Below are 11,884 nucleotides of genomic sequence, written 5' to 3'. Positions count from 1 at the left end.
GAGATCTGGCACCCTCTTCTGGGGTGTCTGAAGACAGCTACAGTGTACTTACATATAATAAATAAATAAATCTTAAAAAAAAAAAAAAAAAAAAAAAAAAAGAGCTCATCTATATATTAAGCTGAAAACCAGTCTTATACTGTCACCAAAAAAATCCCAAAATTCCCAAAGATAGACACCTAAGCTGGGTTTCTGATTCATTCACACACACACACACTTGTTAGTGGGATCCTTGTTTGCAAAGAACATTCTACCACCTGCCTCTTGAAGCCTACTCAGGCCCCTGGAAAACCCATTCAAGCCTTAGGCTCTTTGTTCAGATACCTCCAGCCCTGTGGAGCCTCAACCTCGAGCTCCACAGGGATGGCCTAAAGATGGCATCATCCCAGAACCCCAGAGTCAACACTGCCCAGGTCTGTGTTTTGTGAATTTTAACCATTTCTACAAGGACAAGCTGGGGCTCCGACTGAGACTTGCCCAGACGTCACTCTTTATTTTCCCTTTTGGTTTTTTGAGGCAGGGTTTTATTCTGTAGCCCAGGTGAACCTCCAGTTCACAGCAATCCTCCCGCCTCAGCTGCCCAAATGCTGAGATGACAGGCATAAGCGCTGTGCTCTGTTTCTGTATCTGCTCTTAATGAGCTGCTCCAGGAGCTGCTTTCCTACAACTGTCTCCCTATCCCAGCGCAGAAGACCCGCAAACCCCTGACACTGACATCCTGGAAAAGTCCCTGCACTTGGAAGGCACAGGAAGGCGGGTCTCTGTAAGTTCAGTGCTACCCTGATCTAGAAAGAAAGTTCCAGGACAGCCAGGGCAACATAGAGACCTTGTCTCAAAACATAAAACAAAAAAAGCAAACAACAAAAAAGAGAGCTACACAACTTCTTCAGTTACGAAAGAGGCAACACTTATCTTTTCATAATTTGATAGGCTTATTTCAATCCTAGTTTGGAACTGGCTGGATTTTTAAAAATGGAGACACAAGTGTTTAAACTGTGGACCATAAAGTAGAAAGAAAGGGTGTGACAGCCTAAGTAGCCTAAGCAGCACCTTCATGTGCCCAGAGGGAGCACAGGGACAACAGGGACAGTGTCTGTTAGGCTATCTGGCCTAACTCTGGGGCCCTCCTCTGGCAGCCATCAGCTCAGTCTAGACCAACCTTCCACAACTCGGAGCCCCGAGCCCTCCTGCAGTCCCTCCACACTGCGTAGCTCTGAAAAGTGGTCCAGCATATTGCCATCCAAGTGTAGTGAGAAGCAGGTACGGTGACAAGTATCCTCACGGTCCATGAGCACCTGGTGGATCTCCTGCACCATCTCCTGGGGGGACACCTGCCAGGAAGAAAGGTCACTCTAGTAAGAAACTATATGGGTAGGTGCAAAAACATGCCTCCTTGCTACCAGGCCAAGTACCCGGGTTCTTAGAATAAATCCCCCAGTTTGCTACTTCTTAGGTTTTAAATTTTTCAATTCCAGCCCTATCCAGGAATACCATATTCATCTGCATCTGTGTTTATATACATACTTGTACTATATGAACTTACTAGACAGAACTTGGCCCAGGCCTAACTATGTATAGGAACCAAGAGAAATTCCTTAACTAGAGGATGGAAAAAGCAGGAGAAGCAACAATAAGGCCTCTAGAGCAAATGGCCCTGGTCCTGCCAGTGGCTGCTGGTGCTTGTCCTCTAGTCATAAGGCAATGACTTGAACTTAGCCTCATCTAGTGTGCTAGCCCAGACCCTGGGCAAAAACAGGACTTGGCTTCCTGCCCACAGGTCCAGCACATGCAAAGACAAGGCTTGACTTCTAAACCTCCTCCTCTCCAGCAGCAGACTCAAGCCTGGTCCCCAGCACACCTTCCTCCATCTTACCTGCAGGGAAAAGGGCTCGATGCCAGGGGCCAGGATCTTCACAGAAAAGCCTGTGTCCTGAATGACAATGACTTCCTGTCCAGTGGTCTCATCTCCAGGCTCACCCTCATCTAGCCCATTTTCCCTAGGTGGCTCAGATGTTCCTTCTTCCTTCTTCAAATTCTCCGAGCAGTCACCATTCAACAGCATGACCGAGGGGAGATCTGGGAAAGGTGAGAGTTGAGTCAGATGGGCCTAGCTGGGCAGGCAGGACTTCCTACCTCACACATCCAGTTGGGAGTAAAGAGACCAGTACCCCCACCACCCGGCATCCGTGTAAAGCACTGCCATCTCCTTTCCACATGCTGTGCCCTCCCTTTCTATGCCCTGTTCCTCACCACAGCAGTCAGGATTCCTCTCCAGGGCCACAACAGCACACACCCTTCTCCAGGGCCACAACGACATACACCAACCTTCTCCAGCAGCAAGGCCTCTGCCCATCTCTTTCTCTTCTATCCAATGACTCATTCTCTCCAGTGATCCTGAGCTATAGACCGACCTCAGCCCCTCCTACCTCATTTCTCAAATGGAGTTAAAACTCTCCATCTGTGAGCTCAGATGCCAGTGCTAGCCTGGTTTAAGCTTCTCAACCAAGTCGACCACCATCAACACATAACTTCCCCTTACATATCACCAAAGGCTCATTTTGTCAGAATAGAGTCTATTATCCTGGACAAATCAGTCCCTGTTCTCTCCCTGGTACTTTGTAGCTTACCCTAAATCCGCTACCAACTCCTAGGTGTTGGGGCTCTGCAGACATGGCCTTGGTAGTTTTCCAACATCAAAAGCATAATTTCTGAACCCTTCTGATAAAGCACTGATGACTCAAGTGTGGCCAGCATTGAGAACACCTAAAACCAGTCTCTACTCTACTAGCTACCTTCCTCTCACCTCTGTACTCTTGATTATGCACTCCCTCTACACACACACACACACACACACACACACACACACACACCTGTTGAACTATTCTAGAGCTTCTGCTGGATCATTCTATCAGCCACGATATACTGATCCACTGGGCAAACTCTAATTCTTTTTTGTTTTGTTTTGTTTTGTTTTTCAAGACATGGGTCTCTGTGTAGCCCTGGCTATCCTGGAGTCAATATGTAGACCAGGCTGGCCTTGAACTCACAAAGATTTGCCTGCCTGCACCTGGCCCTTCCAACTCATTAAGTTCCAGGTACATAAACTTTCCCCAGAGCCTTCCCAAATGACCTGGGCTGGCAGAAGTACCAGCCCCATCACCACCTCCAGGAGCAGCCACTCTGTACTGTGAATAGCTGTTCACATTAGCAGCTTGCTGTTCTACATTCTGCCTTACTCTAGCTCAATGAAAAGATATCAAATCAATTAATGCTAGTTTACATTCGAGCCCAATACTTGTGTGCACCTAACTTAGCATGCTGTGGGAAGAGAGAAGCAGGTGACAACCCTACTCCCCCACCCTAACACCAGTGCTAAGGGGAAAGAGATGTCCCCCCACCTTTAGGAAGCCAAGGACCTCCTCTCAGAAACCCTCCAGCTAAACATAGGTCTGCCTGGATATCCACTTGGCAAACAGAGAGCTTGGCCCTAGCACCTGTCAGCCAGAATGGCCCCCTTGGCTTGTAGCCCCACCACCCCAGCTATGAACAGGACTGTTCCAGACAGAACAGCCCAGCTCTAGATGTCAGCCCAGCCCATCCAGACCCCAGGGTCCCTTTCCTACCCTGCCATCAGGAATGGTAACAGGGTACAAGAGCCCAAAGGCCAAAATCAAGGGCCTCAAGGATGTAGACTGACTCAAAATAGATGGGCAACACCGGGGTCATGGAGAGAAGCTTAGCCCTTTTCCTGTACCCCTAAACTTAATAGTGGGTAAACAGGACCTTTAGGATTTCAGATATAGTACCAATTCATTAATTCCCCCCAAAAAGGGTAATTGAGGTTTAGAAAGATTTAAAGTGAACCCCAGGTTCATCAGCTCATGCCACTAGCTACTATGGGCCTCCAATAATGCTATCTGTACCACATCATACCATCTCCAAACCAGGATTACCATCCAAGAACCACAGGACCCACAAAATATCCCTTTCAGTGACCCAGCAGCCCCAGGCGGGGAGGCCTCAGCCCTTAAGAAATGAACAATAGCATAGCAGTGGGGTTATGCCTTTAATCCCAGCACTCAGAAGGCAGAAGAGGCAGGTGGATCCAAGTTTGAGGCCAGCCCGGATTAAAAGCAAGTTCCTGGACAACCAGAACTACGTGGAGAAAAGAAATGAACAACCCACCCCAAATGAACCCTGGTCTGGCTCTAAAGACAGAGCAGACAAGGGGAAGGCCATGCTAAAAGCAACCTAGGGTGCACATGGAAGAACCTTCCCTCACTGGATCCCTGGAGATGAATCTCCAGGTTGGCAATCTCCTCGAATGGAGGCAGAAGCTAGAAAGGCCCTCACTCAATACAGAAACCCAGTTTTAATCACTGAAAGTACACGGTAGGTAGGCAGTTAAACCTGAACCTTAATAGACAGTCCATGTTCCGCACGTTAGCAGTAGAGGACAAGGGAGTTAGAGAGGGAAGGCAAAGTGAACCCCAGCCTTTTTTCCTAAGCTCAGGAACCTGGACTCTGGTACAGTCAGATTTAAGACAATACTCCCCAGGGGCTTCCTCTCCTCCACGACAGCCAATCCTGGCTTTCTTCTTTCCTCCAAGGGGACCTGAAATTCTCTCCAGCACAGGATTTGTGACAAGTGATTTATCTGGTTAGTCACTGGGACCACACAGCCCCACAGCCCACCTGGTACAGTGAGTAGCTGCGTTCTTCTTGGCTCTGAAGTCTCAGGACTGCCATGGCAGTAAGGCAGCCAGCTCCCCTGACCAGGCCCAGGCCCATTTCTGCCTCTGTCCCTTGTTCCAGTCTCTGCTTCTATCCTTGTGGTAATGCAGCTGGTCGGCTCAGGGCTGGAGCTCCAGCTGGCTTCAGGTTTCAGTGGGGCCAGGCCTGCCGGGGCAGCCCCGGGAAGGGCACATTCCCCCTGCCTCTCATTCTGTTCAAGGTCGGGCAGAAGGACAACTGAGGGCCAGGCAGCCCCACTAGCTTCAGGACCTTGGAAAGAACTACTACTAGTACTTAGGCCCACCTCCCCACATACCTCAGAAACAGAACCACTGCTAGCAAAGCCATTAGGGGAACATAGGAACCCGGCACTTGGGGTACCTGAGCCCCTGTGGACAGAAGGCATAGGGGGCAGGCTGGCAGGAGCAGAGCTCAACAAGGGGGTCCTCTCCTCAGCTCCATCTACACCAGTGGTAGGCAGGACTGCTTCAGCCAGCTGCTGACAACAACTGGCACATACCCGGGCCCAGGCCATCAGATAGCCACCCCTGGTCCACCAGCTACCGACAGAGCACCCTGCTTTCCTCTTAGGTCAAAGGACTGGCTGGGGCCTCTGGCTCCTGTTGTCTCTTGCAGGTGACCTGGCAGCTGGCCTCTTCCTGAGAGTCACTGGTTCTAGTGAGAGGGGGATGGGCTCCCAATCTCCCAGAGGACAACTGCACCCAAGCCTCAGGACTTCAAGCTGCACCAAGAAGCTGGCAGACTACCTCTTCTCTTCCCAGCAGCCTGTGCGCCACCAGGAGAAAACCAAATGTCTCCCCTGGGGAAAAACAGAGCTGCCAGCAAGAGGCTGAAGGCCATCACACTGGAGAAGCAGCATGCCCAGCCTCGCCAGGGCGCATTCGCAGGGCCTCTGACTTGTTGCCAGGGCCCAGTGAGGATTGCTCTGGCATCCATACTAACCAGCATGGGGGTGGAAAGGGGGGCAAAGCTCTCACTCCAGGGCCCTCCATTCCCAGGGATAGCTAAGCAGACCCTTGGCTTCTCTTCAGCCCTAACAGGTTCTGAGTCTCACACTATGACCTGAGGCAAGAAGGGTCAGATCCAGACAGAGCTCCATCCCTTTTAACCCCCTCTTCAAACACACCCTAATCCTGGGAGGGGAGCAGGCAGCCTGGTAACAATGCTAAAGGAGTCTCACTCAAGTTAACGTTAAGCCAGTGCTCACTTCAGGCCATCTCCCCAGAAGGACCATATTCAAATCAACTATCCCATCTCATTCAAGGAAACTAAAGCTCCACACAGCTTATAAGTGAGCTGTCCAAGGTCACAGAAGCAAAAGGCTGTGAAGCTAAGTCTAGGAAAAGGGATGTGTGTCAGAGTTCCAAACCCAACCTCTGGGCGCTACTTTTAGAGTAAGGTCTATTGTCATTCTCCCCAAGAGACCAGGCTACTGCAGTGACCTCCCTTGGAAGCCTAAGGACTCAGTCCAGGTGGTGCATGAGGCCATAGATGACCCAAGTCTCTCCTCCCTTGCACTCAGATCCTAGAGGTCTTTGAAGACCTAGGTTTTAGGGAAGTGAAATAAAAAGGCAGTCCTCTGCAGAATGGGACTAACTGCCTAAATGGCACTTAGTACAGTGCTAAGCTCCGCCTACAGTCTCTAGGAGAGATCTGAGTGGAAAGACAACACTCAGCCTTCCCTAGGCCTAGCCAGAGATGGTCACAGGCAGGAGTTACAAAGGGGTCTGAGCAACCACACTTAGCCTCTGTATGCCACTCGTCTGACAGCATCTTCAGAGACTGTGCCAGGGCCAGGCCACACCCTAGCTAAGGATCAGCAGGTAGGGGTAGAACAGGAAGTCCAACTCCAAAAGATACACTGCCCCATCCTTGAATCCAGGGCTTCAAGACAAGAGGACAGAGGCAGAGAGACAGCTTATAGAAGATCCTGCTTGCCTCCTTCCTGTTTCCCCAGACCAGAAATAGGTCTTCAAGGTCCAAGTATCGTTCACTGTCTTCTCAGACACCACGCAAAAGAGCTTTAAGATCCTGCTGGAGAGCTTATAAGCCCCTAAATTCTCCCCTCGTCTGCCAAGTCCCCTTCAGTTTCCACGCCCAACTCAGGGAACCCTCCCCTGTACAGAAGGAACCTGACACACCACTGTGAACTTGAAAAACCTGCCTGTTCTCTTAACCCCTAAAAGTTACTTTATTCTTAAAGTAACTGTCCCTGGCCTGCCTTGATCGCCTCCTCAAAGGTACTGGAGAGCTCTAGAAAGAGGGGCTACACTTTGATACCCATGCAAAAACCTTACCATGGGATAGCAGATGGGTGGGGGAGGGCAGGGGGAGCAGGACAAACATGACACAGGCTCCATTTATGTCTCTCTTCTTTTGAACAGATCCAAGATGGCCGGATAGTCTGTTATCTATACCATTTTTCTGGGACACAGAAGCCAAGATCCTACCAAGTAGAAAGTCCTGTGTCCCGAAGATGAAGAACTATGCTCTGACCCCAACCCAGCACCCCCAGGCACACCCCCCCCCAAGAGTCCCTTAGCATATAGTTAAGGGAGCTTCATTCACCAAAAATCCTCCACTACCATTCCAGTTCCTAAATCCCCTGAATCACATACATAATAACCCAGCACGACCACCTCAGCTTCCTCTAGGCTGGGCTGGGGTAGACTTGGCATGCTAGCCGTAAACTGGAAATCCAAATGCTTCCCTGGACAATGAAATCACTATGACCTTGGAAAAGCTGCTTCATATCTCTTCAGATCTCTTTGATGGAGGGGAAACAGCCAGCTCTAACCTTCTCTTACCCAGCCTGCCCATGGAATCAGAGCCACGACATTTTTCAGCACTTCTTGTGCTTGGGTACAACTCAGACCTTGTCTTGGGCAAGGTAAGTCCACTGTGATGGATAACAGTCTAGCAAGTGCTAGGCCCATTAGGGCCATCCTTACTCCCGTGTTAGCCTTAGTCTGCTCACCGGAGCTGGGAAGAATAAGGAGATGAGCTGAGGAAAAGAGAGATAAAGAGGGTCTGCACTCACTGGCATCCTGGGTAGAAAGGACCAGGCAGGCTCTGAGGAAAAGTGAGGAGGCCCTAGGAAGGGGTTTCTAGTTTCAAGGCTGGAGCCTGAGACTTGGTGAAAATAACAGAAAGGGCACGGGCTAAGTACAAGAGAAGTAGGCCCCACCCCTAGACAAGCCTCCGCCACTCCCAAAGCCACCGCCACACAGCCCCCACGGGGGAGAGCTGGGCGCTCCACTCCACACTAATGACCTTTGCCTTAAAAAAACAGCAGCTCTAGTCTGACCCACTTTTCGCAATAAGGCAGGTTAATGATCAAGTTCAGGCACAAACACCTCCCCCTGACAAACAGCTAGGCTTTGCCCACACACAGGCAGGACCCCAAACCCCTGATCAAGGGGAGGCCAGTAACTAAAAGAATTGAGACCACAGTCTGATGACTTGGGGTTAAGCCCTTGTCTCTAAGAATGTACCAGAGACAACCCACCCCAATAACACACACACACACCCCAACTTGCGCTCTTCCCATAGTCCAAGTTTGGGCAGCTCCAAACTGAGCCTCACTCACAGTGCTGCAGCTCTGCCGCACAGGAACGTCTAGGACAAGAGAACCAGAAGGTGGCTGGGCCGCAAGTGTCACTGCCCCCAGCCCCAAGAGCTCCCCAAGCAGGGGCGCGGAGGGGGTGGGGCCGCCGATTCCATCGGTCTGCGGCGGCGGCGCACCCTGAAACCAAACCGCGTGTGCGCGCACGTGTCCCCGCGATCTTGCGCGAGTGTGTCCGCCGTGGCTGCCCTTCCACGGTCCCCACGTGCGAAGTCCAGGCCGAGGCCGGGGGTGCCACTGAAGGTGACCTTCAGGGCAGGGGCGGCCCAGTGCACCGCCCACACTGACGCGGAGGGAAGACGGTTGTTCCCACCGAGTCCCGAGCCCTCCGGCCGGACTCCGCCCGGGCTCTAGCCCAGCTGTCCCTGCCCCCGGCCCACTCACTCACCAGCCGCGTTCGGCCGCCCCTTGCCGCCGGCCTGCGAGCCGTGCTCCCGGGCGTTGTCGGCCGGGGCGGCCGCCGGCAACTCGTCCGTCTTGATGACCATGGCGGGAGCGGGCGTCCGGCTCGCCTGTCCGCGCCGCACGCCGCGCCACTAACCCAAGTGCCCTGCGCGCCGCGGCCGCTGCGGGAAGGACGGAGTCACCGGCCCACGTGGTGCGCGCTTTAGCCTTTGACCCCGCCGCCGCTCCCCTACCCCGCCCTCGCGCCCGGCCTGCCCACGGCAGACGACGAGGGACAAAACACCGAGCACTCCGTAGTCAGTCCACAGATACAGTGACTCTTTCAAAGCCTTAAAGGCAACGCGTCCGGGCTCAAAGGGGAGAGGCCTCGGCCCCCTGGTGAGGCGGGGCTTCCGGGAGACGTTTCCTAGGTTCGCCGCCCGTTGGGCGGGCGCCGTGACCTTGGGTGGAGACTTGTCTAGGACTGCCTTCGCTCCCTGTTCCCCTCCCCCAATGACCCTCTGCTTCTTATTGAGCATCTGCCAAAAGACCGCGTTGTTCTAAGGCAGCTTTTTATCACGACCCTCTGTATCCTCCTCACGGAGTGGGCTCTTTCCTACTGAAGGGAAGGGTCTAGAGTGTATTTGGATTATTGAGGAAGATCGCTTCTCCGCCTTTTGGCTAAGATCAAGTGTGGATTATTGAGGAAGGTGTGCAGGTTGCAAATAAGCATAAAGTGTCAGAAACAGACTGAAAACTTGGACTCAGCACCACGGCTCCTCCCCTATCTGTGTAACACACACACACACACACACACACACACACACTTCCAGGCCACTATCTTGGTTTACAGTGAAGGACAATGAGGGCCAAAGTCACAGAACAAGTTCAGATTTAGATCAATAAATAGGTCCTTACTATAGTTGTTATCTATTTTTCAGTTCTTTTGGTTGGGTGGGGAATAAGGAGTGAGGTCCATGATTGCTGGGGGAGAGGGGGGGTACTTTTCTTGTGTGTGCCCTACTGAGTATTAAATTCAGGATCTCTGGCATGGTAAAGATGTCTACTGCTGAGAGACACCCCTAGTCTCGGGTGATATTGAAACCAGGTCTATCCAGACAGTTATGTCCAGGCAGAGAGGAGACAGGGTAAGCCTTCCATGCACAGGTGGAAAAGCCCTTTGTGAAGCACTAAACACAGTCTTTACACTTGCTAGGATTTAATGGACACTGGCAATCTGAGGCTGAGATGGGAGCGGTCTACATACACCCTTGTATACATTGCAAAGGAAAGTTAAATCTGCTTTCCTTTTAGAGATCTAGTGTGACCACAAGGGCCTGCAATCCCAGTTCTTGATAGGTAAAGGCTGGAGGACCTGAATTTGGAGACCTGCTTGGGCTACATAGTAACGCACTGTCAGAATAGAATACATAGGAAGTTCAGTTTGCCCTAGAGCACATGTGATGATGAGAGCTGTAGCCAAGAGAAGAAGGAACCCTCCATTGAAGTGAGAGGGAGGAGAGAAATGTATGTGTCAGAAAGATCCTCTTGACTGTTATGTGAGGACAAAGGAGAACTGAGCAGGACTAAGGAGAATTGATTTCAGGCTATTGCACAAGGAAGTTGGAAAAATGACCAAGACCTTATTGCTGGGTGCACATAGAAATCAGGCAGCAGGAACCTGGCTCAGTGTTTCCATCTGTCACTCCAGCACTCAGAAGGCAAGGAGAGAATATAAAGGGTTTAAGGTTAGCTTGGGCTACCTGGCTAGACTCAGTCTCAAGAAAACACACAACAAACAGACAAACAAACAAACAAACAGACAAACAAACAAAAGGCAGGCAAGCAAGGTGTGTGTGGACCTGACTGGAAGTCAGTCCCTAGAAACCCTATCTGTCTCTTGTAGTGAACTTGAGCAAATCACTATCATCTTGCTGAATCTCAGGTGTTTTGCTGTGTGTAGATACATGTTTGTGTGTTCTTGTCTGTGTATAGCTCAGGTGTCTACCTCTTTGCTTCTCCAACTTATCTTTTTAGAAACCTTTACTACATTTTTATTTAGTGTGTGGTGTGTATGGGTGTGTGTGTGTGTGTGTGTGTGTGTGTGTGTGTGCATGTCCTTCACCTCACCTTATTTCTTAAAGTAAGGTCTCTCTCACTCTCACTGAACTTGGAGCTTAGCTAAGCTGGCTGGCTAACAAATCTGAGGAACAAATCTGAGGAATTCTCCAGTTTCCATCTTGGGTGCTGGAATTGTAGGGGACTATCCTTATGCCTGGCTTTGTACTTTACTAACTGAGCCCTGTGCTTTTGTTTTTACTTTTAATTATATGTATGTATATATGGCATGTACGCACATGTGTATATGAGTGAGTGAGTGAGTGAGTGAGTGTGTGTGTGTATGTGTGTGTGTGCAGTTGCTGACCTGGAAAGCTCCAAGCAATGTCCTGTGCAAGGCTGCAGAAGGAAGACCCTCAGGCAAGACTGTCTGAGTGCTCAGGGCACACCATGAGTGCTTCTGAGTGGAGGCTATTCTTTGGTTGCTTGTTTGAGAAGGGATCTTATTCTATAGTTTAGGCTGGCTTGGAATTCACTACATAAATTACAGGGATGCACCACCACAGCCAACTTTACTTAAAAATTTGCACAGATAATAAATTCACATAGTTCCAAATCCGACAAGTAAAAAGGACATAGAGTGTCAGGAATCCTGCTCAGCAGGTAGCCTGACCCCGCTGCCTGCTCCTGGACCAAGCAGCTAGCAGAGCAGCAGAAGTATGTAATCCCAGAGGCAGGAGGAACAGAAATTCAGCTACATAGTGCATTAGAGACTACTTGAGAACTTTTCTAAGAATAGATAAATAAGATAAGCAACCACACAGTCAGGCATGGTGGTGCACACCTGAAACCCCAGCACTTGAGAAGTAAAGGCAAGAGAATCAAGAGGGGAAAATTTTGTCTTCTTCTTTCTTTTCTTTTCTCTTCTTTCGTCTGTCTTCTTCCTTCCTCTTTTTCTTCCTTCCTTTCTTCCTTCCTTCCTTCCTTCCTTCCTTCCTTCCTTCCTTCCTTCCTTTCTTTCTTTCTTTCTTTCTTTCTTTCTTTCTTTCTTTCTTTCTTTCT

General features: G+C 50.5%; 1 protein-coding gene across 2 annotated transcripts in view; it reads right to left on the bottom strand.

Annotated features, from left to right (window-relative positions):
* Positions 1 to 8,978, bottom strand: part of Cluh (clustered mitochondria homolog) — a 21,679-nt gene extending 12,701 nt beyond the window's left edge. The window contains exons 1-3 of one of the 2 annotated variants that reach the window (XM_021175402.2): positions 8,769 to 8,978; positions 1,874 to 2,076; positions 1,160 to 1,331 (exon numbers count right to left, since the gene is read on the bottom strand). In XM_021175402.2, the coding sequence (XP_021031061.1) occupies positions 1,160 to 1,331; positions 1,874 to 2,076; positions 8,769 to 8,868 (475 nt within the window). In that variant the 5' untranslated portion in view covers positions 8,869 to 8,978. Of the gene's footprint in view, positions 1 to 1,159; positions 1,332 to 1,873; positions 2,077 to 4,695; positions 5,329 to 8,768 lie in introns of those variants that run through there. The other variant, XM_029483409.1, reaches the window with a different exon arrangement.
* Positions 8,979 to 11,884: the final 2,906 nt, after the last annotated feature.

This window comes from Mus caroli, chromosome 11, assembly GCF_900094665.2.
Source record: "Mus caroli chromosome 11, CAROLI_EIJ_v1.1, whole genome shotgun sequence".
Lineage (NCBI taxonomy): Eukaryota > Metazoa > Chordata > Mammalia > Rodentia > Muridae > Mus > Mus caroli.
This window is presented reverse-complemented; position numbering and strand designations above follow the sequence as displayed.